The following is a 22,824-nucleotide window of genomic DNA, read 5'->3' as shown; positions in this document are numbered from 1 at the left end:
ACTCAGGGCTCATCCCAGGACCCTGAGATCATGACTTGAGTCAAAATCAAGAGCGGGCTCCTCAACAAACTGAGTCACCCAGGCGCCCCACAATTTAAAATTTTTAAAGAAATAAATAAGAAGGAAGGAGAGAGACAGAAAGGGGCACCTGGGTGGCTCAGTTGGTTAAGCAATGGGCTCTATTTCAGCCCAGGTTATGATCTCGGGGTGGTGAGAGTGAGCCTGGCGTGGGGCTGCACGTGGACTCTGCTTGAGATTCTCTCTCTCCCTCTGCCCCTCCCCCCACTTGCACACTCTCTCTCTCAAAAAAAAGAAACAAACTTAAAAACACAGGTAGGGGAAGCTGGACAGGGAGGGTGGGTGGAAGGGATGGGGTAGGGCTGAGGGTGGGATGGGCAGGGGCCTCAGCCACCAGTCCTGCTGTTTGTGAGGTAGGACCGTGTGCTGGGAAGGCCCCCGTGACTCAGAGCCCCAGCTGCCCTCCACTCCTACCCCAAGCTAAGTGTTGTTGGCAGGTCCAAACGGAAGCCCACTCAGAGCCTAAGAAAGCCTTGATCGCAAGCCCAGCTCTGCTCAGTTCCGACCAGGGAGCGCCTCACCCACCCCCAGACAGCAGAGGGAACAAGGCACGGGGCAGGCTGCTCGTCCTTCACCAGGCCTGTTGGAATGAATGCCGACCTGTGCCAGATTCCTGGCACCGAGGGCAGAGCAGACCACAGGCCCTGCCCTCAGGAGCATGGTTGAGACGCACAGCTACACACCTGAGAACCTTCTCCTCACGGGCATTCAGTAGCTAGCATTTCCTGAGCACCTACTATGTGTAGGTGCTTGGCTAAGCCTCTTAAATGGATTGACTCCCGCCATTCTCCATACCATGCTAACTGGCAGGGGCTAGTGACAAAACCCCATTTTACAGACAAGGGAACTGAAATACAGGGAGCAAAACTGGCCTCCTAGCCATCAAACTCCACCCCTGAGGCGTACCCTGCCAGGCAGGCAGAATGCCATGAGGAAGAGCCAGCATTCTGCAGGGGGGACCCTTGAGCTGAGTTTGGAAGGACGAAGAGTTAGCCAGGCGAGGCTCCCAGTGGCCAGGAGCGGAGGCTGCATGAAGCGGGGGGAGCTGTCCAAGAGCTGACCTCAAGGGCCTCCGCACCCCTGCTCCCAGGCAAATCACAGTGCCTGTTTCCGGCAGCCTCCGCGTGCACCCCTCCACTCTGGCTGCGGCTGGGCCTGTGACTCACGCCCCCCACCCCCGGACGGCATAGTCCCGAGCCAGGCAAGTAACCAATATTCAATCAAGACATGCTAGATGGGTGGGTGTAAAGAGCAACTAAGCCCATCCCTGGTGACGTGTTCTCTGCACCGGACACGAGGCCACATGGCTTCTGGGGACAAGAAGGAACTCTGGAACAGAGGCTGCCATGAGCCCCAGCACAAACGGGCATCCCGAGGCCTGGAGGCCCTGCCTGGGGATGCGAGAGGAGAGGGGAGAGGCTGTGTTGCCCTACTGTGGGGAAAAGGAGACCTGGCCTAGCACACGCCCGCTCGGCCACTGGAAGAGCCCCCCACACGGGCACATGCACAGATACCTTCAGGCACGCGTGACACGCAGGTGTGTGCAAGCTGAGGACACCAGACACCCAAAGCCGCGGGAACAGCCGCGGGAACAGCCACGTACCCAGGTGCACACACGTACATATCCATCCGTGTTCCAAAAAGGAAGTGGGGTCTGAGCCATGGACATAGGCTTCTCCCCACAGGGCCCAAAGCCAGTAATAGGAATGAGGTTTGGAGACAGCCTCCCAGAAACCACCTCTTTCAGCTCTGGAGACGGAAGGCCGCCCGGGCTAGGACACCGACACAGGGCGGCTAGGGCCGGGAGGGCCCCTCCTACGGGGGAGCTCACACGAGCACCTTCTCCCTTCCACGCCTCAGGCACTGCCGCCCAAGGAAAGGGGAGGTCTGATGAGGAAACGGCTTGTGAGCATTTTCCCAGGCACTGACTTGAGACCAGACGCTTGAGACGTTGCTTTTTAAACAAAACAGTATTTTATTGACACATCCTCAATGTTCCATATAAATATAAAGTGCTAAGTTTCCAACCCCCGCCCACAGGGCTGGGAGGAAGTGGGGGAGGGAGTGTTAAATGTCAGCTGAACACAAAAAACTTTCCAGCACCAATACAGGCGTGACATGCTCACACACACACGCACGTGCACGCACGTGAGCAAGACGCCCACACGCAGCAGACGCGGCGCTCCCCAGGAGCACAAGGCGCGGGCTCCAGGCCTGTAGTGGACCACCCCCCAGACGGGGCTCCCGGTTGTCACAGCTTGTTCCTTGGAGCGCTCGGGCTGCCAAGGGCTTCAACAGGGTGGTGGGACCAGTGGGAATCCACGGGTGTAGCGGTCCAGTTAGTTTCTGCCAGAAGACAGAGGGGGGAGGGGGAGCAGACACGCCCTCCATGCTGGTCCCCAGAAGAGGACCAGCCCTCAAACCTAGCAGAAGAGCACCAGGTGAGAAAGTCCAGAGTTCCTGCACTCCCAGCACCACCACCTGGGGGCTTTTCAAACTTCGGAGAAGGGGCAGCTTTCCCTGACCTGGAGGGAATCAGTGCCCCCCCCCCCCGGGGGGGGGGCGGGGGCAGCCTGGTGCGGCCCTGCCTCAGTGACAGAGCACCTGAGTCTCAAACTGTAGCAGCTGCCCCATGAAACTGAAGTTGGGGGAGATGACTCCCCGGCGTTGCTTAACAAAGTCGAAGGCCTCGTCCAGCCTCACGCGGCGGCTCTGTATCAGGTAAGCCAGGCAGATGGTTGCCGAGCGCGAGATGCCCGCCTGGCAGTGAACCAGTACCCGGCCCCCACTGTTCTTCACCGAGTCTGCAAGGCACATGGGGAAAAGGGGGGTCAGGCACGAAGGGACGCAGGGGAGGTGAGAGGCGCCCAGGCCCCTCACCCGGGTGTCCCTTGGGCTCCCTGGGCTGAGGCCCCCCTCTTACCAATGAAGCTTATGGCCTCCTGGAACCAGGCACTGATCTCCACCATCTGGTTGTCCTCCACCGGGATGCTCTTGTAGCGGAAAAGGCCCTCAAAGTGGTTGGGGCAGCGGGAGACGTTGAGGACCGCCGTGATGCCACAAGCTCGCAGCCCCCGCAGGTCGGAGGAGTGGCTGCAGCTGCCCAGGAACAGGTAGGGCAAGATCTCCACAGGGCCGCCCTGCATGGGGGGGGGGGGGGGGGAGACGGCAGAATGAGGAGGGGGTTTTGTCAGCGCCGCCCCAGGGCTTGAGCACCCGTGGGGGCAGACAGGGCCAGCTGGCCCCAGCAAGAGGAGCCCTCAGCCTGTCCTGACCAGGATCACGCTCGGGAAATAGGACACAAGGGGACACACAGAGATACTCGCTCACAAATACACACCTCCCCGTCAAAGCCCCCAATACGCTGCAGGCACACACCGACAGAGCCCTCATGAGCAGCCCGCACCAGACACACGAAGACGTGCTCCCGTTTGCTGCGGGGACACACACACACGTGAGTGCGGACATGGAGAGACTCCTTGAATCCACAAGTGGCAGCCCCCTTCCCCAGAGGTGCCTATCCCGCGAATGAGGGGGGCCGGGGGTGCCGAACAGTGAAAGGAGCTCGGATCTCAGCTCACCTGGTCGTAGAAGGGAGCCCTGGGGTCAGAGCGGCTGTTCTCGCCCCCAGCAGACGACATGGCCGGGGCGGGGGACTCGGAGCACAGATCGGGACAGCAGGCCTGGAAGCCATCGAAGCCGCCTGCAGGGAGGGCGAGGGGCGGTTAGAGGCTCGGCGGGTTTGGCGGGGGGGTGGGGGGGTGGGAACGCGGGGGTCGGTGGGGTGGGGGTGGGGGTGGGGGGCCCGGCGCGGGCGGCGCTCACCTCGCAGGAAGCACACGGCCGTGGGCCCCGCGCGGGTCTCGGGCAGCAGCGCGGCGAGCAGCGCGTGTGCCGGGCCGTCGGCGGGGAGCTCGGCCACCGAGGCGCTGCCCTCGTCCAGCACCACCGCCCGGGCCAGCTCCCCGCGGGCCAGGCGCGCCCGGAGCGCGCGGTCCGGCAGCAGGCAGGCGAGGGCGGCGGCGGGCGGGCCGCGAGCGCGGCGCCGCAGCAGCGCGTTCCAGGGCACGGGCCGCGCGTGGCGCACGTGGCGTCGGCAGAAGGCCAGGAAGGGGCGGCAGTCGAGCAGCAGCGTGCGCTCGGCCTCCCGCGGCTCCCGCAGCAGCGCGCCCAGCGCCGCGCAGTCCAGCTCGCGCGCCGCCTCCAGCCCCATAGCTCCGGCCCGGGCTCCGGCGGCCCCTCTCACGGCGCTTCTTCGTGCCCCGCCCCCCCTCCACCGCGCGCTCCCGGCTCTCGCGGCGGCCGCGCTGCCCGAAACGAGTGTTCTGGGCGCCCTGGGCGGCGCCGCGGCTTAAGTACCCGGGGGCCGGCCTCCCGGGTCACCATACAAGGGCAGCGCAGGAAGGCGCCGGCGCCCGCCCCCGCGGCCTTCAGGGGCGCGAGCTGGGCCGGCCCCGGGGACGGGGCGGGCTGAGGGGGGAGGGTGCGCCGGGGGAGGAAGCGGAGACTAGCTCTTGAGGGAAAGGGTTTGCCGGGGTCAGTGGGGCCCCGGTGCCAGCCCCCCATCTTTGCGCCCCGGCCTGGAAGAACGCTCCCACCCTTTGACCACGCCGCTCAGTCCTTGGGAACTGGTGTCTCGGATGCACATCCCCATGCCCAGAGACTTTGGGGCCAGTGGTGCCCCTTGCCACGCTTCCTCTCCTTTCTCCCTTTCTGTTCCAGGATTTTCCCTCTAGGAATTTGTTACAAACAAAAATGGACATGGCCATGATTTCTACACCGGGGAATGGGGAGCCATGCTGAGATGTTCTTTTTCTACTTAGAAACCTTGCCCAGGAGGAACTTTAATTTCTCCTCCCCTCCCCTCCCCTCCTGCATGGCATGGCTGAGACCAGCACTCTGAGTCTTGCAGTAGGTTAGTGGCCAAGCTAGTCCAGACCGTTATCCTCTGGGCCCAAGACCCTGGACATTGGCATGAGAAGGACCCCCTGGGCCTTCCAGGGGAGAGGCAGGTGGCCCATGATACATTTCCAGTTAAGAGTGGGGCAAGGCTTCCCCTGGGGCCCAGGGAAACCCCAGAGGCCCAGGGTGAAGCACTTCCCCAAGTCACAGACCAGCTCGGAAGGGGAACTCTGCTGACGTTGCTGGGCTCTCCCTGGGGCCTTGTGGGAATTTCAAGGAGCCTCACGAAGGGGAAGAAGAAGAACTACCAGAATCTGCCTCTTCCACCCCTTTACCGTGCCCCTTCTCAGCCCTCCCTGGGCCGTAGCAGGCCCCCTGGGCAGCAGGGACCTCGGACTGGCACCTGAGCAAGGCAGTGAGCACTGAGAATGGTAAGCTGGGTCATCCACATCCCTTCTGTCCAACCCCACCCTGGCTGACAGCCCAGGGACGGGATGTGGTGAGGCCCAGGTGTGCGTGGTGGGGAGGAGCGGGGCCCCTGGGTTGGGGGCAAGAGATACTGACAGCTGAACTCCAAAGCAGAGATGTTCAGGCGGATGGAAGAGCATCCTGGAGCTGCCCTCATCCCTACCGCTAGCTGGGTGGGATTTCAGAACCCAAGCCCCTAGGCTCCCATTCGCCTGCATCACTACTCAGTGCCCTCTGTTAAGATCCTTCCAGCTCCCTTGCAGTCCCCTATGTCCAGACTGTCTTGGAGGGCTGCAGATAGGACCCATGTTGACCCCCAAGCCCTCCACTTGGTTTATAAACTCTAAACTCCTCCAAAAGGTGTGTCAATGTGTCTGTGTATGTTGGAGCATGATCTGAATGCAGTTGTACAAGGTTTGAGACAGTTTGTAGCTCGTGTGTGCTTATGAGGAAGAGGGGACCCAGGGGACAAAAGGACTCCAAAGATTCCTGGGGCCAAGTCACTCTCTCATGCCTCAGTGTCCCCATCTGTAAGATGGGAGTTCATAATAGACCAGCTAGCTATTCACCCACACTGGTTCCAAGGCTGAGGCCACACCACTGTCTGGGCACTGCAGTGTCCTGTCCCTCCCTACAGGCCAGTCTGGAAGCTGATGTGGCAAAGCCCACAACAGAGCCGGGGAGTCTGGGCCACAGATCCCAGAGGCTGATATGCGGCCCTTATCCTTGGCATCAGCCCAGCAAATGACTTAATGGCTGATTCTGAGGGCAAATTACAGAGCATGCAAAGGAATAGTCAGGTTCAGTCTTGCTAACCCGTGGGGCTGGCGTCACCTGCCCTGCTAGGAGCCATAGCCTCCCAGCTCCTCGGGGAGGAGGAGAGAACTGGCCAGCTGAGATCCTGGCTCAGGAGTGAAAACCAGCTCAATGGTAGGGGCTGCAGACCCCGGAGTCCCACGCCGGGCTCAGACTCTCTCCCTCCTTGGGGAAAACGGCCTGCGCCCTGCTGGGAAGTCCCGCTCAGGAGTGGGAGTGCACTGTGAAAGCTCTGCTCTAGCGGCAGTCCCAGGGGCCCTGCCCAGCGCTCCGCCTCAGGTGGCTGCACGTATGTCACCCCCTCAATGCCACCTGCTTCGGGGCTGTCCCTTTTGCGGCTCTGGAACAGAGGCTTACGGATGCCTGACTTAGCCATGAAAGCGGGGCTTCCCTTTTGCCTCCTTCCCCTCTTCCCAAACTGGGGTAACCCCCACCCCCAATAACTGTGTGTAAGCCCAAAGCCTTACAAGAGAGGCAAACCCACGTCCCACCCCCACACCTGCTCTGACTAAAGATCCCCAGACCTCTGGTGGGTCACGGCGCCGGATGTCTTCCCTCCTTTGCCACCTCCTGAAGGGACACCATTCCCGCTGCAGAGACGAGGCAGGGCTCTCTACAGGTGGAGACAGTGTGAGGAGGGGTCTCGGTTAGACCGATGCCCCACAGGCGGAAGGATCTGGAGGGACGACCCCGCTTCTCATCACTAGACCATCAGAGATGGCAGCAGGGGGGGTGCCAGACACGGAGGCTTTGGGTTATTTTGTGTTCCTGGCCTGGCTGTTACAGAGCAGACACCATCGAGTCAGTTTGGGGCCCAGCTTCAGTTATTTTTTCTTTTTTTAATGAAAATACCAAACTGGAATAAAGGATGCTGTACTATTTGTAACCACCTGTTTTGACAGTGAAGTGTCATTCACCTCCTGCCTTTGGAATTCCTGGCTTCCCCTGCCCCCACCAGTGCAGCCCCCCAACCCCCATGCAAAGTGGTTTCTCTTCCACAATCATGAAGCGCCAAGCCCTGTATTGATGTGGGCCTTCCTCCTCCTTCCAAACCTACACCCCAAGCCCAGGGGGGAAGGAAGAAATGAATGGTGTGGCCAGCATCCTTGTGCCAGGTAGGGATGAAGGTGAGAGTGACGAGCTGTAGCCACCCCCAACCTCATCTGAGCAGTGAGTCAGGATGACATCAGGTTTCCTGTGCCAGGCCTCTGCCTAGGAGGCGTGGCGGCCACCCCCACAGGCTCCTGCCAGGCAGGGACAGAGACTCCACGCTCTTTGAAGATGGCCCTGTCCAGCACGGTGGGGAGGATGGGGCAGAGCGGACATTCACCTTGGGCGTCCAGCCTTCAGAAAGGCCGACTCAGAAGAGGGTCCTCCCGTGGCAGAAGGGGAGACACACGTGGCTCACGCTGTCACATGTATCTGGGGGCAGGAGCACCGGCAGGCAGCCCACTCCACACAATGAGCATGTCAAGAAGAAAGTCTCCACTTGGAGTTAGCAAGGCTTTTTTTTTTAAGGTTTTATTTATTTGAGAGAGAGAGAAAGAATGGGGAGAGGAACAGAGGGGGAGAGGGACAAGCAGACTCCACACTGGGTGTGGAGCCTGACGTGTGGCTCGATCTCACCCCCCTGAGATCCTGACCTGAGCCGAAACCAAGAGCGCTTAACCAACTGAGCCACCCAGGCACCCCGGTGTGGCTTTTTTTTTTTTTTTAAGATTTTATTTATTTATTTGAGAGAGAGAGAATGAGAGACAGAGAGCATGAGAGGGAGGAAGGTCAGAGGGAGAAGCAGACTCCCTGCTGAGCAGGGAGCCCGATGCGGGACTCGAGCCCGGGACTCCAGGATCATGACCTGAGCCGAAGACAGTCGCTTAACCAACTGAGCCACCCAGGCGCCCCCCGGTGTGGCTTTTTTATTAGCGCCTTCCCCAAGCATCCGTATCCAGATCACTCTTTCCTTTCTGCATTTGTTCATTTACCGGCCCCTCACTCAAAAAATGTATTTTGAGTACCTGTGATGTGCCAGGTACCTTTCTGGGTGCTGGGAATACAGCAATAAATCACAAACCACTGCCCTCAGGGAGCTGACCTCATTGTTTCAATAATATTTGTTTTTGTCTTCATGGCAAGTGAGACTAGTTATCCACCAAGAGTAATGATATAGTTGAATGGTACAGATGGGACCCAAAGATGTTAAAGAGTATGACACAGGTAGGCGACATGACACAGGTAGGAGACGCAGGACTCGTTACCCAGGAGAGGACCAGACAGCCCCTTCCAGCTTCTCTGCCATTCTGTAGGGTCTGGCTCTCCTTCCCGCCATGGTCTCCCATCGAGAGAGGACACGAGGCATGGAGGGGAGAGGAGGCCACAGCCCTGAGGAAGAGCATCTGGGAGAGCAGTCCCATTGCCAAGGCCAGAGCCAGTTCCTCTGGTGGAGAGCCAGGCTCCACCGGCATGTCCATGAAAGTGACCTGGGTCTGGCTGCACCCCCCGATGCGCCCGGGCTTGGGCCAGGGGAGACCTTCTCCCTGCACTCTTCCCTGGGCAGGCACCCACCCCCAGCTCCCCCTGGGCCCCCAGCCCCCGGCTGGTGCAGCAGTGAAATGGTCCCATTCCCACCCTGTCGGCCAGATGTGCCCCCGGCTCAGGGTGAAGCCCCCGAGAAGGGAAGAAGAGGTTGCTAAGGGAGAGCTCTGTCACCAGTGGGAACGGTTAGGCAAGAGGCGAGGGATTCCCAGAAATGGGACCACACTGCGGCCCCAGGGTGCATGGCTCTGTGACAAGAGGACTCCAGGGGCTGCCCCGCAGCCAGAGCGGGCTGCAGTGAGAGCGGTGGTCAGGGGGCTTGGAGGCCCAGAGGAGCCAGAGACCGCTCCTTCCCACCTGTCACCCCCACACCTTTCCCACCACCAAGGACCGGGCCGGTCCACTCCCCTGAAGACCAGTAATACCAGCATGAGCAGGGCAATGGCAGCTGTGGGACCAGGGAGCCCTAGGGGCTCTGGAGCCACGTTGCCTTGGCTCAAACACAGCAGGGCTGCGTCCTCGCCGCGGGGCCTTGGACAAGAAATTTCACCTCTCTGTGCCCTCATTAAACAATCACGGTCACGGGCACTGGACTGCGTGCCTTCTAAGCAGCACCATACCTAGGCTGCAGGGCTGGGAGACGGCATCGTTACCCTTCTCTGCGGACAGGGAAACCCCGGCCCAGGGTGGGGAGGGGACGGAAACAAGGCCGCACAGCCTATGAATGGGGAACCTGGGACTGGCACCAGGGTTTTCACCACTAGGTTACCCTGTCTCGGGCAGGTCTGCAGGGCCCACATGTGTCCCGTGGCCACCCTCCCACCAGCACAGACCTGTCTCATCTTTCCTCACAGAGACGCTACAAACACTAACACTGCCTGATGCTTGCCGTGGGCCTGGCTCTGTCCTGAAACCTTTACGGGAATTATCACATTTAAACTTCAGACAGCCCGAAGAGGCAGGAATGACTGGTACCCCAAATACAAATGGGGGAACCAAGGCACCAAGAGGCTAATTTACCCAAACTGTCACAGTCGGTAGATGGTAGAGCTGGAGTTGGAACTCACGATCTTGTGTCCCTCTGTCCTGCCGTCAGAGTCCAGATCTGCACCCACCCAGGCTCTTCCTATCTGCCTCCCACCCTTGCCCAGAGCCCTTCTCTCGGCCGGGCTCTGGCCACACAGGCCACCATCCAAGAGGACCTGGCTCTTTTTAGGGCCTCAGTGCTATCTCCTGGCTCAGCTATAAACCCCTTGAGGATGCAGGATGCCCAGGGCGCTGGGAAGCACAGTACCCAGCCCACAGTTGGGCACCCCATGCATCTCTGTAGATGTCAACTTGCCTCTGTGCCCCCAACTAGCCCTCAGACAGGAAGTTGATTACATAGGAAGTTGAAAATCCACAACGTTGAACAGAGCCAATGTCAGGATGGGGCCTGCTAGGCCCCTCACCCTGACCTTCTCCTGGCTCCAGAGCAGAAGAGGTGTCCCCCGGGTCCCCAGAGCAGAGAATGGTTCCGGAGAGTAAACACGCCAGCAGGGGAGCGGAAGAGTCCATGTAACCTGCGTGGGGAGCCGTCGGGAGCTGCTGCAGCTGCTCGGGGACCTGGCTGGCCCTGTGGTGAAAACAGAGAAGGGGTCCAGATCAGGAGTGGGGAGAACTAGCAGGGACGGTGGACAGAGCCTTGCAGGAGGGGCGGATGGCTGGCTAAGAGAAAGATGGGGCCAAGCTTCCCTCTCCTCCTTCCCGACCCAGAGCTCTGCCTAGGCACCTGCTCCCCCAGCCAGGAGACCCAGAAGCCAGCCAAGAGACACCAGCTGTTGCGTGTGCTCACCACCTCCCAGGACTCAGTTTCACAGTTGGGAAGAGGGCCACTTCCTTACTCGGCAGGTGCAGCAGGTGCGAGGGAAAAGGGCAGAGAAGGGAGGCTGCCTATGCCACAGCCAGAGAGGAGCTGGGGGGCTGGGGGAGACAGGGCGCCCAGAAGTGCCCTGGGCCTGGGGCTGGCTGGAGCAACACAGACGGCTGGGGGTGGGGGGGATGCCAGAGAGGATTAGGGGGCTCAGGGCCACAGATCAGACTATGCTGCCGTTGAAGAAAAGCTGAAGCCGGCACTGTTCATGGAGTTGCCCCTGGACATCCAGAGAGGTCCGGGTGCACGTGCACACACACACACACATGTGTGCATACAGAGTCGTACGCTCACTACCTGTCCATGTACACACGGTGTCACAGACCATCACGCACGATCAAAGCCAAGCACCTTCCCATCAAGCACAGACCCGAGCACACCCCCAGGATGTGGCCTCCCTAGCCCCACGACAGCCCACAGAGACCCCTGTGTGAGCAGTCGTGCCCCCAAGGCCCCAGGGCCCAGCCGCGCCTCACCCAGCGGTCCCTGTGCAGCCCACACATCTTCATCCCTCACCACCTGCCTGACACCGGCCTCCACCCGCCAGCGCCCCACCTGTTTAACTTGGAACGCTGTGCAGCCTAGATACAAGTCCCCCCTGGTCCACTTCTCATGAGACAGCTCGGGGGAGGGGGCAGTCCCCTTCCCTGCACAGCCACCCCACCCTGTCTGCACTGCCCCAGACAGAAGCTGGGGGTTCCACGCACTGTCATTTCTCGGGGCCTGGCCTCAGCCCTGTGGAGCCTCACACACACACACACACACACACACACACTCCTTGTAAGGTCTGAGCTCCATCATCAGTGCTGTTCCGTGGACAGGAGATCACCCTAGAAGATCTCAAGGCTAAACAAGATGGCCTGTCTTCGTCTTCGACTTTGCACATACAGTGGCAAGGGCTCCCCTGGGTGTCAGGCACTGTTCTGGGTGCCCCAGGGACACTTCACTATGAGCTGGGCTTCGCTGGCATCCCTGCTGACACAATTCCTTAGAGCCCACCCACTACCCCAAGTCAGGAACCCCTGCTTCAGAGAGAGGGCTATACAGATGAACTGTCTAAGGGGCCAGGTCTGGCCTTATTCCCGGCGGGTCCTTTTTGAGCATCCCAACCAAGAAAGGCTAACCTTGCTGTCCCTGCTTCTCTCCTAGGGGTAGCTTCTGGCCCTGTCCCCAGCCTGACTCATGCAGAGCAGGGATTGGGCAAGGAGTGCCTGCCTCAGTTTCCCCAGGGGCAGGGGTGGGCCTCAGATTTAGTCTGACACAGGAAAGGCCCCTGGAGGCTAGGCCAGGCAGGTCACCAGTAGTCACCTAGGCCCCACTACCTGCAGGTAGCTGCCAGGTAGGCCCAGATGCCTGCTGTTCCTGCTGTCATGGGGCCGGCTGGCTGAGGCTGCAAGATCACCCAGCAGTGGGCCTGAGTGAGAAAGAGCAGGAGGCTGGACCCAGGCCATGGGCCCCAGGAGGCAGCCCCCAAGACAAGTCGTTAGGCTAGAAATCCAGGAAGGGCCCCCAAGGACACAGGAGGGCCAGAGGGCGTGCTGCCCTCGCCCGGACCCGAGGCCCCACAGAAGGGCGGCGGAGCAGTGCCCAGGGAGACATCTCATGCCACACACATTTAAGAGGCCACCGGCCCCTCTGCCTTCTCCCTCCTCTTCCCTTCGCCTCTCCCACTTTCTTCTCCTCCCCCAGCAACCCCCCCCCCACCTGCCAGCTACTCCCACCCTCAGCCCTTTTTATTAACTACCCCCCAGCAGAGACCCTGTGTGGCCCTGGGCGGGCCCTCCCCCCAGGCCACCAGCCTCCTCTCTCGCACAGGAAGGGCAGGGGCCCCTCATGACACGCCTGGCCTGAGTGTGGAGCCCACCTCTCACAGTTCAGAGACCGCATGTGGAGATGGCCCCCGTCCCCACTCCTGGGCCTGGCCTTGAGGGCTCACCATGCGCCCCATCCTCCCTGCATCCTGCGCTTCCAAACTCTGCCCTGCTCCTCCCTGCCTCTGGATGGCGAGAGCCACCTTCTCCAGGAAAACTTCCTGGGCTCTAGTGCGGATTTCCCATTGGGCCCAGTGTCTCTGGGAGCCTACCCTGCCCTGCGGCCCCACACCACCCCAGCACAGCTGCCACTCCAGGGACACTCCCTGTGGCGGAGGGGTGGCCTGCCCCCCCTCCCCCTCACCCCCCAGGAGGAGCCCAGCCACCTCTCCCTGGTGTCAGGGTCAGGTCCATCCCCAGCCTGAGGCACTTTTCCTTGAAGGAGTGAGAGGAAGCAGCACTCTGAGGTCAGCCAAGGTCAGAATGCCGAACTTCCCCTGCCCTCCATAGGAAAGTTGCCCCAGAGCCTGGGGACATCTTTCTATCCTGGGGACTGAAGCCCCTGCTCAGGCAGGGGGATGGCAAACATGACCTAGACAGCTCCTTCCAGCACAGGATGCTCACCAGGTAGAATAAGATTTTTGGTGGCTTCCCCACACATCAGAATATCAATTCCCTGTACCCTTCACCCACCAGGCCCAGGCCTCAGACTCTAGCCCCGAATGTCTATGGCTCATGGGCCCAGCCACAGGGCTACCCAGACACCGTCAACCTTCTCCAGGTCCTCGAGGCCAAACCAGCCCTGAAAGAAGCCCAGGGCCTGCCTTCTGCTGCCCCACTGGAGACCCCAGGAACCGCCAGGGCTTTCTCAGCTCTGTTCCAATAGCCCCAGGCATCTGAGTATTGCCTCATGCGAGCTGAAAGCAAGAACCGCTTGGCAATGTTTTCAAACTCACACTTATTGTGGACCTACCATGTGTTGGCTACAGTTTTTCACATTTCTCATTAGTTTTATGTCACTTGAAGAGATAGGTGGGCACCTGGGTGGCTCAATCAGTTAAGCGTCCAGACTCCTGGTTTCGGCTCAGGTCATGATCTCAGGGTCATGAGATGGAGCCCTCCCCCCACCCACTGTGGGCTCCACGCTCAGCGGGGCATCTGCTTGAGAGTCTCCCTCCCCCTTTGCCCCTCCCCCTGCTTGTGTGCACGCACTCTCTTTCAAATGAATCTTTAAAAAATAAAGAGATGGGAATTACTTCTCCCCACTTTACAGATGAAAAAACTGAGGTTCAGAGATTTTCCCTCGTGTGCTCAGGTGGAGCGAGGATGCCCACCCTTCCTTTGCCTGTGAAGTTGCACGATGTCTCTCTGTCTCTCAGCACCAGGCATAGGACTGGATTCCAGGAGGTGGGTGCAAAGCGCTCTGTGCCTCTTGCCTTGCTTTCCCTGCTTTGCCTCATCCAGGCCTCGTCCCAGGGATTTTCATCAGCCCTAATCTACAGATGAGGAAACAGGTCCAAAGAGGCCAAGGCCAGAGCAGGGGGCTGGTGTAGTGGAGGACAGGTCCTGTTTAAATGGCCTAGAGCAGCACTCCCTTCCTTCTATCCCTTTCCGGAGCTCTCCTGCCCCTGGGCCAACGACAGTCTCCTCAGGGTACCCCCAAAAAGCCCCCTGCCAGAGCCAAGCTGAGCAATGAGGCTCTGGACAGCTGACAGCCCTGGTTCCTATGGGGAAGGGGCAGGGGCAGGTCACAGAGGAGCTGCTGGGCTTGGCCTCAGTGGTTTCCCACTTCCCTGTCCAGAGCCTCAGGGCTGGAGGAGAGGTTTACTGCATCCTGGCTGTGGAAGGAATGGGTGCTGGAGCACCTGGAGTGGTGGGGTGGCCACATGGGTCTGGGGAACACGGGGCAAGGCAGTCGCCAGCAGCCTGGAAGCTTGGAGGTGAAGCCAGCAGGTTCCGAAGCCCCCACCCTGCAGGGGGCCAGGGCAGCTGCCCCAGACTGGTTCTAGGCAGGTGACAGGTCTCAGTGGGGAGGAGACACCATAGCCCCCGTCAAATAAGGGAAACAGGAACTGCTTGCATCCCAGCACTGAGGCGCCTCCTTCCCCTTCCCAGTGAGCCGGGTGGGCAGCCCCCTGCCGGAGCTGTGGCCACTGAGTCAGCCTCAGCCGCCTCCCCGGGAAGGCATTTGGAAACTCTGAAGGGCTGTGTGTGTGTAAATAATGTAAAAATTATGGAACAACAGGCTTGTGACCCAGTGGTCGGACCTGGGCCACCCCTAACCGCAAGGAAGGCTTCCAGTATCCTCAGCCGCCGTGTGCCCAGCTAAAATCCCAGGCTCTACCACACCGAGCAAGCTTGTCAAATAACTGATACCAGTTTGTTTGTTTGTTTAAAGACTTATTTATTTATTTGAGAGAGAGTTGGGGGGAGGGGCAGAGGGCGAAGGAGAGAAAGAATCTCAAGCAGACTCCCCACTGTGTGTAGAGCCCAACCCAACCCCAGGGCTCGATCTCACAACCCTGAGATCATGACCCTGAGATCACGACCTGAGCCAAAACTAAGAGTCAGACGCTTAACCGACTACGCCACCCAGGCGCCCCAGAAAACTGATACCATTTAACACTCATTCAAGATAATAAAAAAGCAGAATTCTTAGAATACTAGAAATAGAAAAGTAGAAGCCTTCTTAAGTCCAGCAAACATCATACTTAATAGTGAAGCCTACAGGATCATTCTTCTAGAAGGAAGAACAAGACAAGCTAGCCCACTAGAACAGCTGCTGGCCCGAGTTTGGGGGTTCCTGGCCTTTTAATAGGACAAGAAAGCGATGCAGGAGAAGAACATAAACCATTGTTATTTGTAGAAAATATAACTACCAGTCAGAAGAATCCAAGAGAATCATCTGATGAATATGCATACTATAAAGGGAAATCAGCAAGGTAACCAGAGACAAGATCATCATACAACAATCGTTGCTTCCCTACACACCAAACCAAACCAAACCAAACAAAAAACCAATGGAAAACTGTAATAGAATTTTGCCATTCAAAACATTAACAAAAACTGTAAGATACCAAGAAACAAGCCTAAGAGGAATGTATAAGACCTATACGAAGACAGCTATAAAGGGGCACCTGTGTGGCTCAGTCAGTTAAGCATATGCCTTTGGCTCAGGTCATGATCCCCGGGTCCTGGGATTGAGCCCCATGTCGGGCTCTCTGCTCAGCGGGAGCCTGCTTCCCCCTCTCCCTGCCGTTCCCTTCTCTCTCTCTCTGTCAAATAAATAAAGGAAATCTTTAAAATATATATATAGATTTTTTAAAAAGACAGCTGTAAAATTTGGTTGAAGGACATGATAGAGCTAAGTATACGGAGAACTATGTCATGCCCCATAACAAGATTATTCCACATAAAGATGTGGGGTCCAACCTGACTTGATCTTTGAATGCATTATGACCCAACCAAAATCATGAGATGCTTTAATGGGATCTGACAAGCTGGTTTTCATATTCATGTGAAAGAGAGTATGTACAAAAATAGCAAAGAAATTTTTGAAAATTAAGAACAAAGAGGGAGGACTTGTCCCACTTGATATAAAACTAAACTATGGGCGCCTGGGTGGCTCAGACGGTTAAGCGTCTGCCTTCGGCTCAGGTCATGGTCCCAGAGTCCTGGGATCGAGTCCCGCATCGGGCTCCCTGCTCCTTGGGAGACTGCTTCTCCCTCTGCTTCTCTCTCTCTCTGTCTCTCATGAATAAATAAATAAAATCTTAAAAAAAAACAAAAAAACTAAACTAAACTATAACAGTCTAGTGATTTTTTTTTAAAGATTTTATTTATTTGACAGAGAGAATGAGATAGAGAGAGCATGAGAAGGGGGAGGGTCAGAGGGAGAAGCAGACTCCCCACTGAGCAGGGAGCCTGATGCAGGACTCGATCCCGGGACTCCAGGATCATGACCTGAGCTGAAGGCAGTCGCTTAACCAACTGAGCCACCCAGGCGCCCAGTCTAGTGATTTTTAAAGTGTGGTTCTGTCACAGAAATAGGCAGACGGAGCAATGGAACCGATTAGAAGGTCCGAAAGCCCACTAGTGACAGCTGGCTCTCCACTTTTTCAAAATTTTTGATCCACATCTCATATGCACAAAAATACATACCATGTGGAATATATGACTTAAAATAAGACCAAAATATGCAAATATTAGGGCAAATACACACCAGAATATGTTTATAGCTTCAAGGTTAAAAAGCCATAAGCAAAATGCAGAACACAAAAGCCTCATGTAAAAGAACTGATAGATTTGAACTCATATAAATTAATTTTTTCTTGGGCGCCTGGGTAGCTCAGTCCTTGAGCATCTGCCTTCGGTAGTGATCCCAGAGTCCTGGGATTGAGCCCCGCATCGGGCTCCCTGCTCCGCGGGAAGCCTGCTTCTCCCTCTCCCACTTCCCCTGCTTGTGTTCCCTCTCTCGCTGAGTCTCTCTCTGTCAAATAAATAAATAAAATCTGAAAAAAAATTAATTTTTTCTGTCTGATCAAACTCACCATAAACAAAGGTAAAAGGCAAGTGACAGACATGGAGAAAATATTTGAAAAACAAGTAACAGATAAAGGGTTATTTTTCACTCACTCAACTCATTGATAGGACAATTAATTTGGCGGTGCGTTCTCTGTGCTGGGCACTGTCCTGGGTGCAGGACACATTAAATAACAAAATCTCTGCCCTCCGGGTCCTTCCATTCTCATGGGGCAGAGAGGGAGAGGCAATAAAGAAAGAAATATGTCATATGTCAGATGGCAGTCACAGAAAACAATAAACAGGGAGGAAAGGGAGTGTGGCAAAGGAAAGCAAAGATGTGAGGCCCTCCAACACTGAATAAGAAAAAGCCAAAGAACGCAATAGAAAAAGGGACAAAGAAGAGCAACATAGAATTCTCAGGTCAAGAGATGCAGGTGTCCAGTAAACGTGCCGCCCTCAGGCTCTGCCCACGGGAACAATGTGATGGTGTTATTTGCTCAGCGGGTTGGCAAACATTCAGTACCAAGAGCAGGTTACCTCGTGCCCTTTTGGTGGGAATGTACGTTGGTATCATTTGGGGAGGAGGGGTGCAATTTGGCAAGACCTATCCAGATGTTGAAAGCACACACTCTTTGACCCCACAACCCCTCCTCTGGGTATCACTCTGGAAAGAGAATTATACAAAGATTTCCAATGCAGCATTGTCTGTATTGGGGGGAAATGGAATACACAATTTTTATAGTTCTACCAAGCATCTGTAAAAGAATAGTGAGGTAAATCTACACACACTGATGCAGACCAAGCAGAAAAAGAGGACTTACAAATAAGGTCATACGGTATGATACTATTTTTATAAAAAAGAGAAAGCTCTATATTCCATATAAACATAAATATGTATGAAAACAGTGTAGGAGAAAAAGTCTGGTTACAAACCGAGGAAAAGCTCTGAACCACCCAGAGGGGGCTGGTAGCGTGGCGAGAGGTGCAAGGGGCAACACTGCAGTTGGGCCAGGCTGGGAAGCGAGCGTCTAGAAGCCTTCCACAAGTGGACTGCGAGGGGAAGGGACCTGAGGTCTGCTGCAGGGATGTGGGGCGGGGGAGGGGAGCTGCTGACAAGGGAAGAGAATGCCAGTCAGTGTCAGGGCCAGTGAGGGGTCAGGCCAGAGGGGAGACTGCAAGCCCTGGGCAGGCCAAGGGGGTGGGCTCTGGCCGGGGGCAAAGAGCCCCCCAGTGACACTGATGCACACACCTCAGGCCAGGTGTCCCCCAGCACCCTGTGCTGGCTGACCCTGTCTGGGATGCCTTTACCTACCCCTCACCGGCCCCTCCTTCAAGAGTTCCCTTAGGCCTCACTTCCTCCAGGAAGCCTTCCCAGATCCTCCGGCTGAACCAAGGGCCTCTCCCAGGGCCTCCCAGAGCCCAGGCTCACCTCTGCTCTTCATGGGCCCCATCAGGAGACCCTCCCAATACTTGGGCCTCCCTGAAGTCAGGGAATGGGTCTTGGCAGCTTCACTTTGCTCAGTCGTAGCTCAGGCCTGGCCCGAACAAGTCCCACGCCAGTGTTCACTGGATGGACAAGTGAGCTATCTGCCCTGTTCTTCCTTCATGTTTGGTTTTGCCCTTGGGTATGAGGCCTCCCTGGGGTGGCTGGGGAGATTTAATCCCCATCTCTCCAAAAGGCAACATTCCTGTCCTCTCACCTGCCCTTTCACCCAGGGGTCAGATTCTGCCCTGGCTGGGAGCCAGGCAGGGTGGGGGAGGCCTGTCGGGGAGCAGGATGTGACAACTCCCACGCAGCCCAGGGTCTTTTTCCGTGCCTCAGAACACGCTGTACCAGGTGGCTGCCTTTGCTGGGAGCCACCTTGCTTCTCAGGGCCCCTCTCTGCTCACATCCTGTTTCCACCCCTCTGACACCTGGGGCCCCAAGCCTTGGGCCCCCACCCCCGCCTGCTGGGTTTTCATGAGGCCTTTCCTGGGTGTTCTAGGAGCAAAGGCCTCTTGTTTTCAACTCCTAGGGGCTTGAAGGAATTTGCACTTGATTTTGCCCTCCTGAAGGAACGGTCTTAATGTGTCAAGTGTCTCACGGGGCAGGCTCAGCTTAGAACAGGACCAAGGTAAAGGGGGAAGGAACAAGGGTCAGGGTCAGGTCAGGGCCAGGAGACTGGGCTCCAAGCCTGGTTCTCCCACCAACACGCTCTGTGGCCTTGGACAAGGCCCTGAAGTGACCTGAGCCTCACTTTCCTTGGTTACCAAAAGGAAATCCAAGGGGGTTGGCCTCACTGGTGAAAGCTGGCAACAAGGATACCCACTATGTGCCCTTGAGTCCTATCTCCCTCAGGCCAGGAGTCTCATCCACCACACTCACCCTGCACTCACTTATCACACAACAGTTGTTACTGTCCCCAGTTGTCCCAGAAAGCAATCCACACTATAGGAAACTGAGAACAAGCAGAAAAGAAGGGAGAAGACAGCGAAGCATTGGCCATAACCCGCCTTGTTCATTTTTGGAGTCACTCCCTCCCTAGTTGTGTGCCCTTTGCTCTGAATGCACTTGGTGAGAAAGGGCGGGTAGGGAAATTTCATTACTGAAAGCAAGGCTGCTATCTCCACCAGGCCTGGTAGGGGGCCCCAGGCAGGGTGCACTGCCCCTCCTCAGGCAGCACCGAGAGACCCCGCCCTCCTCTCCTCCCCCCTCACCAGCTGGTCCCCCCAGCCCTCCCAGGGTCCCTGTAGCCTCCCCTCTCATCAACATCTCCCCCCGTCCAGGGCAAGTCCAGGGATGGGCCTGGAAGCCAGGCAGGCCCAGGAGGAGGCCAGCCCTGACAGGGAACACATCGTCACACATCCTGTGGTGGATGTGACTGGTGGTGGCCGGTCTCCAGACCTCCCCTGCCAGATGCACAGAGCCCTGCCCTCCTCAGCCCTCCCACAGTAGGGCAGACCACGCATCCCATTCCAGCCAATGAAATGTCAATTCCGGGCTGGGGCCCTAGAAAGCCCATTGGGATTTTTCCAGTCGTGCTCTCCTCCTCTGCCTTTTTGATGGGGAGGACCTCCTGTTCTCCAGGCAGTGCAACGACATGAGGGAGGTCTCTGAGCAAGCCCCGACCCTTTGTTAACGTGTTAAGTGGTAGGCATGGCAGGATGGTTGTGTGTCATAACCCAGCTATCCTGCCCAGCACAGTTAGGCGGCCTCAGCTGGAAAGCCCCACATTTGTTTCACTGGGACAAACCCACTCTCTGTGGCCCCACTCCTCTGTCCCCCAGCTTCCCCCTCACAATTAGGTCTATGAAATCCCTCTGCTTCCTGTCACCCACCACCATCCAGGTCCTGAGCTTCTCCTCAGCCTTCAGTTAGTCATGTGCAACTGTTGACCCCACTCCTGTGGATCCTGGACAGTGAGAGGTTCTCTCTATGTGGCCTGAGGGCCAGCACCTTCAGGACAGCCCAACCTTTCCCACATGGAGGGCTGCCACTGGCCCTAACTCTGACAGCCGCCACCAGTCTACCCCGGTCTGTGCTAACTCCAACGGTGGAGGGGTGGGGGAGACCCCTCCTATCACATCTGGGCACTGCTACTGCCCACACACTTGGCTTCCTGGTTGTTTTGTCATCTATTATAACCTAAGCATGTCCCTGTGTCTCCGGCACCTACCCACAGGAACCAAAGACGCTTCCGTCCGCAGCACTTCCTGGCTTATTGTGTCTGCTCCTCCCGCTCCCTGCCAAGTCCTGAACTCCTTTCCTTCTTTGTCCTTCCAAAACTGACACTTGAAAAAAAAACCTAATGTTGTCTCAATCCAGCTCTCAGCCTTGTTAGCTAAATGCTGCTGGAGAAAACCACCGTAATGGGTCCTTCTCCGCCCCTCACACTCAGGGGTCCCCTGATCCTTCATGCTCCTCGGCTGCCTAGCTGCATGCTAAGCTGTGCTTAGAACATGAAACTGGAGGGGCGCCTGGATGGCTCAGTCAGTTTAGCATCCGACTCCTGATTTCAGTTCAGGTCACGATCTCAGGGTCATGAGATCAAGCCCCACACCAGCTCCGTGCTCAGTGCGGGGAGTCTGCTTGAGATTCTCTCTCCCTCTACCCCTCCCCCCAAAATAAATAAATAAATGAATCTTAAAAAAGAAAGAACATGAAACTGGTAAACCAGGACAGACAAAGCAAGGTTGGATCCCTACCTCACAACTCCTACCTAATGGAGTAAATATCTAAATATAAAAGGTTAAACTATAAAGCTAAGATATAAGCATGTAGGAGGGAATCTTTTTTGCCTTGAGGGAATAAAGATTTTAAAAGCACAGATCATAGTTGAAAAATTGATGAATTTGACCACATAAAAAGTAGAGATCTCAGCTCAATAAACAACATCATAGACAGAGTTACTAGATGAGTGATAAATTGGGAGCAAATGTTTGCAATGCCTAAAACTGACAACAGTTATTACATACATATTATATTTTATTTCATAAATAAAATATTAAAAATCCAAATTCAGCATATTTTTGCAAATTGAGAAGTAAAATCAGGGAATTATAGATAAATATCAAAAGATAAATGGATATAGCCATAATAGGCAATTCATATATGGGAAATCTGAAAGGTGAAGAAGTATATAAAGAAATACTCAGGGGCGACTGGGTGGTTCAGTCAGTTAAGGGTCCGACTCTTAATTTCGGCTCAGGTCATGATCTCAGGGTTGTGAGATGGAGCCCCACATTGGGCTCCACGCTGGGCATGGAGCCTGCTTAAAATTGTCTTTCTCCCTCTGCCCCTCCCCACCACTCGTGTGTGCTCTCTCTCTCTCAAGAAGAAAGAAAGAAAGAAGAAAGAAAGAAAGAAAGAAAGAAAGAAAGAAAGAAAGAAAGAAAGAAAGAAAGGAAGAAAGAAATACTTAAACTATCAGTTAAAGAACTAAAAAATAAAACTATGAGATATCCCTTTACATCATCCAAATTAGCAAAATAAAAAATAAAAATTAGAGAATACCAAGTGTTGGCAAGGATACAGGGAAAGAAATGTGATATTTAGTCAAAAAATATACTCCATTGGCAAAATCTCTCTGTATCTTCACTCTTAAGGAAAGAAAAGCACAAAAGACAAAAACCAGAAAAACCTTCCCTGTAAGAGGTGTGGGATAGGGTAAGATAGGGTGAGGAGGAAAAAAAAGTAGGGAAGAAGGGGAATGACACTCCCATTCTGCCTCATATGAAGTACAAAATAGTAATCTGCAGTGGTGATATATATGTAATAATATAGATCAAGGAAAAATTAGAAAGATCCTCAATATCAAACATGAATGTTACCTCACACCATATATAAAAATTAACTTCCACAGATCATGAACTTAAATGTAACACCTAAAACCATAAAGTGTCTAGAAAGAAACATAGGAGAAAATCTTTTTATCTTTGAGTTAGGCAAAGGTTTCTTAGAACATAAAAGCACAAAACATAAAAGAAAAAAATCAATTAGTTGGACTTGATCGGAATTATAAACTTGTGCTTTTGAAAGATACCATTAAAAAAAAAAGGCAAGCCACAGACAGGGAGAAAATATTCCCTATGTGATAACACATGTATCAGACAAAGGACTTGCATCTAAAATATACAAATACACACCTCAACAATAAAATGATAAATAATCCAATTTTTAAAAAGATTTTATTTATTTATTTGACAGAGACAGAGATAGCAAGAGAGGGAACACAAGCAGCGGGAGTGGGAGAGGGAGAGCAGGCTTCCCGCCAAGGAGGGAGCCCGACGCGGGGCTCAATC

At 55.6% G+C, this 22,824-nt stretch overlaps 1 protein-coding gene across 1 annotated transcript; it reads right to left on the bottom strand.

Annotated features, from left to right (window-relative positions):
- Positions 1–2,036: 2,036 nt before the first annotated feature.
- On the bottom strand, positions 2,037–4,379 carry DUSP2 (dual specificity phosphatase 2). Its single transcript, XM_035000464.1, has 4 exons — positions 3,904–4,379; positions 3,660–3,781; positions 3,002–3,218; positions 2,037–2,882 (listed from the first exon to the last, which is right to left on the bottom strand). The coding sequence occupies exons 1-4, from the start codon at positions 4,289–4,291 to the stop codon at positions 2,668–2,670; spliced, it is 942 nt and encodes a 313-aa protein (XP_034856355.1). The 5' UTR covers positions 4,292–4,379; the 3' UTR covers positions 2,037–2,667.
- Positions 4,380–22,824: the final 18,445 nt, after the last annotated feature.

This window comes from Mirounga leonina, unplaced genomic scaffold (genome assembly GCF_011800145.1).
Source record: "Mirounga leonina isolate KUSES-001 unplaced genomic scaffold, KU_Mleo_1.0 Mir_125, whole genome shotgun sequence".
NCBI classification, from domain to species: domain Eukaryota; kingdom Metazoa; phylum Chordata; class Mammalia; order Carnivora; family Phocidae; genus Mirounga; species Mirounga leonina.
This window is presented reverse-complemented; position numbering and strand designations above follow the sequence as displayed.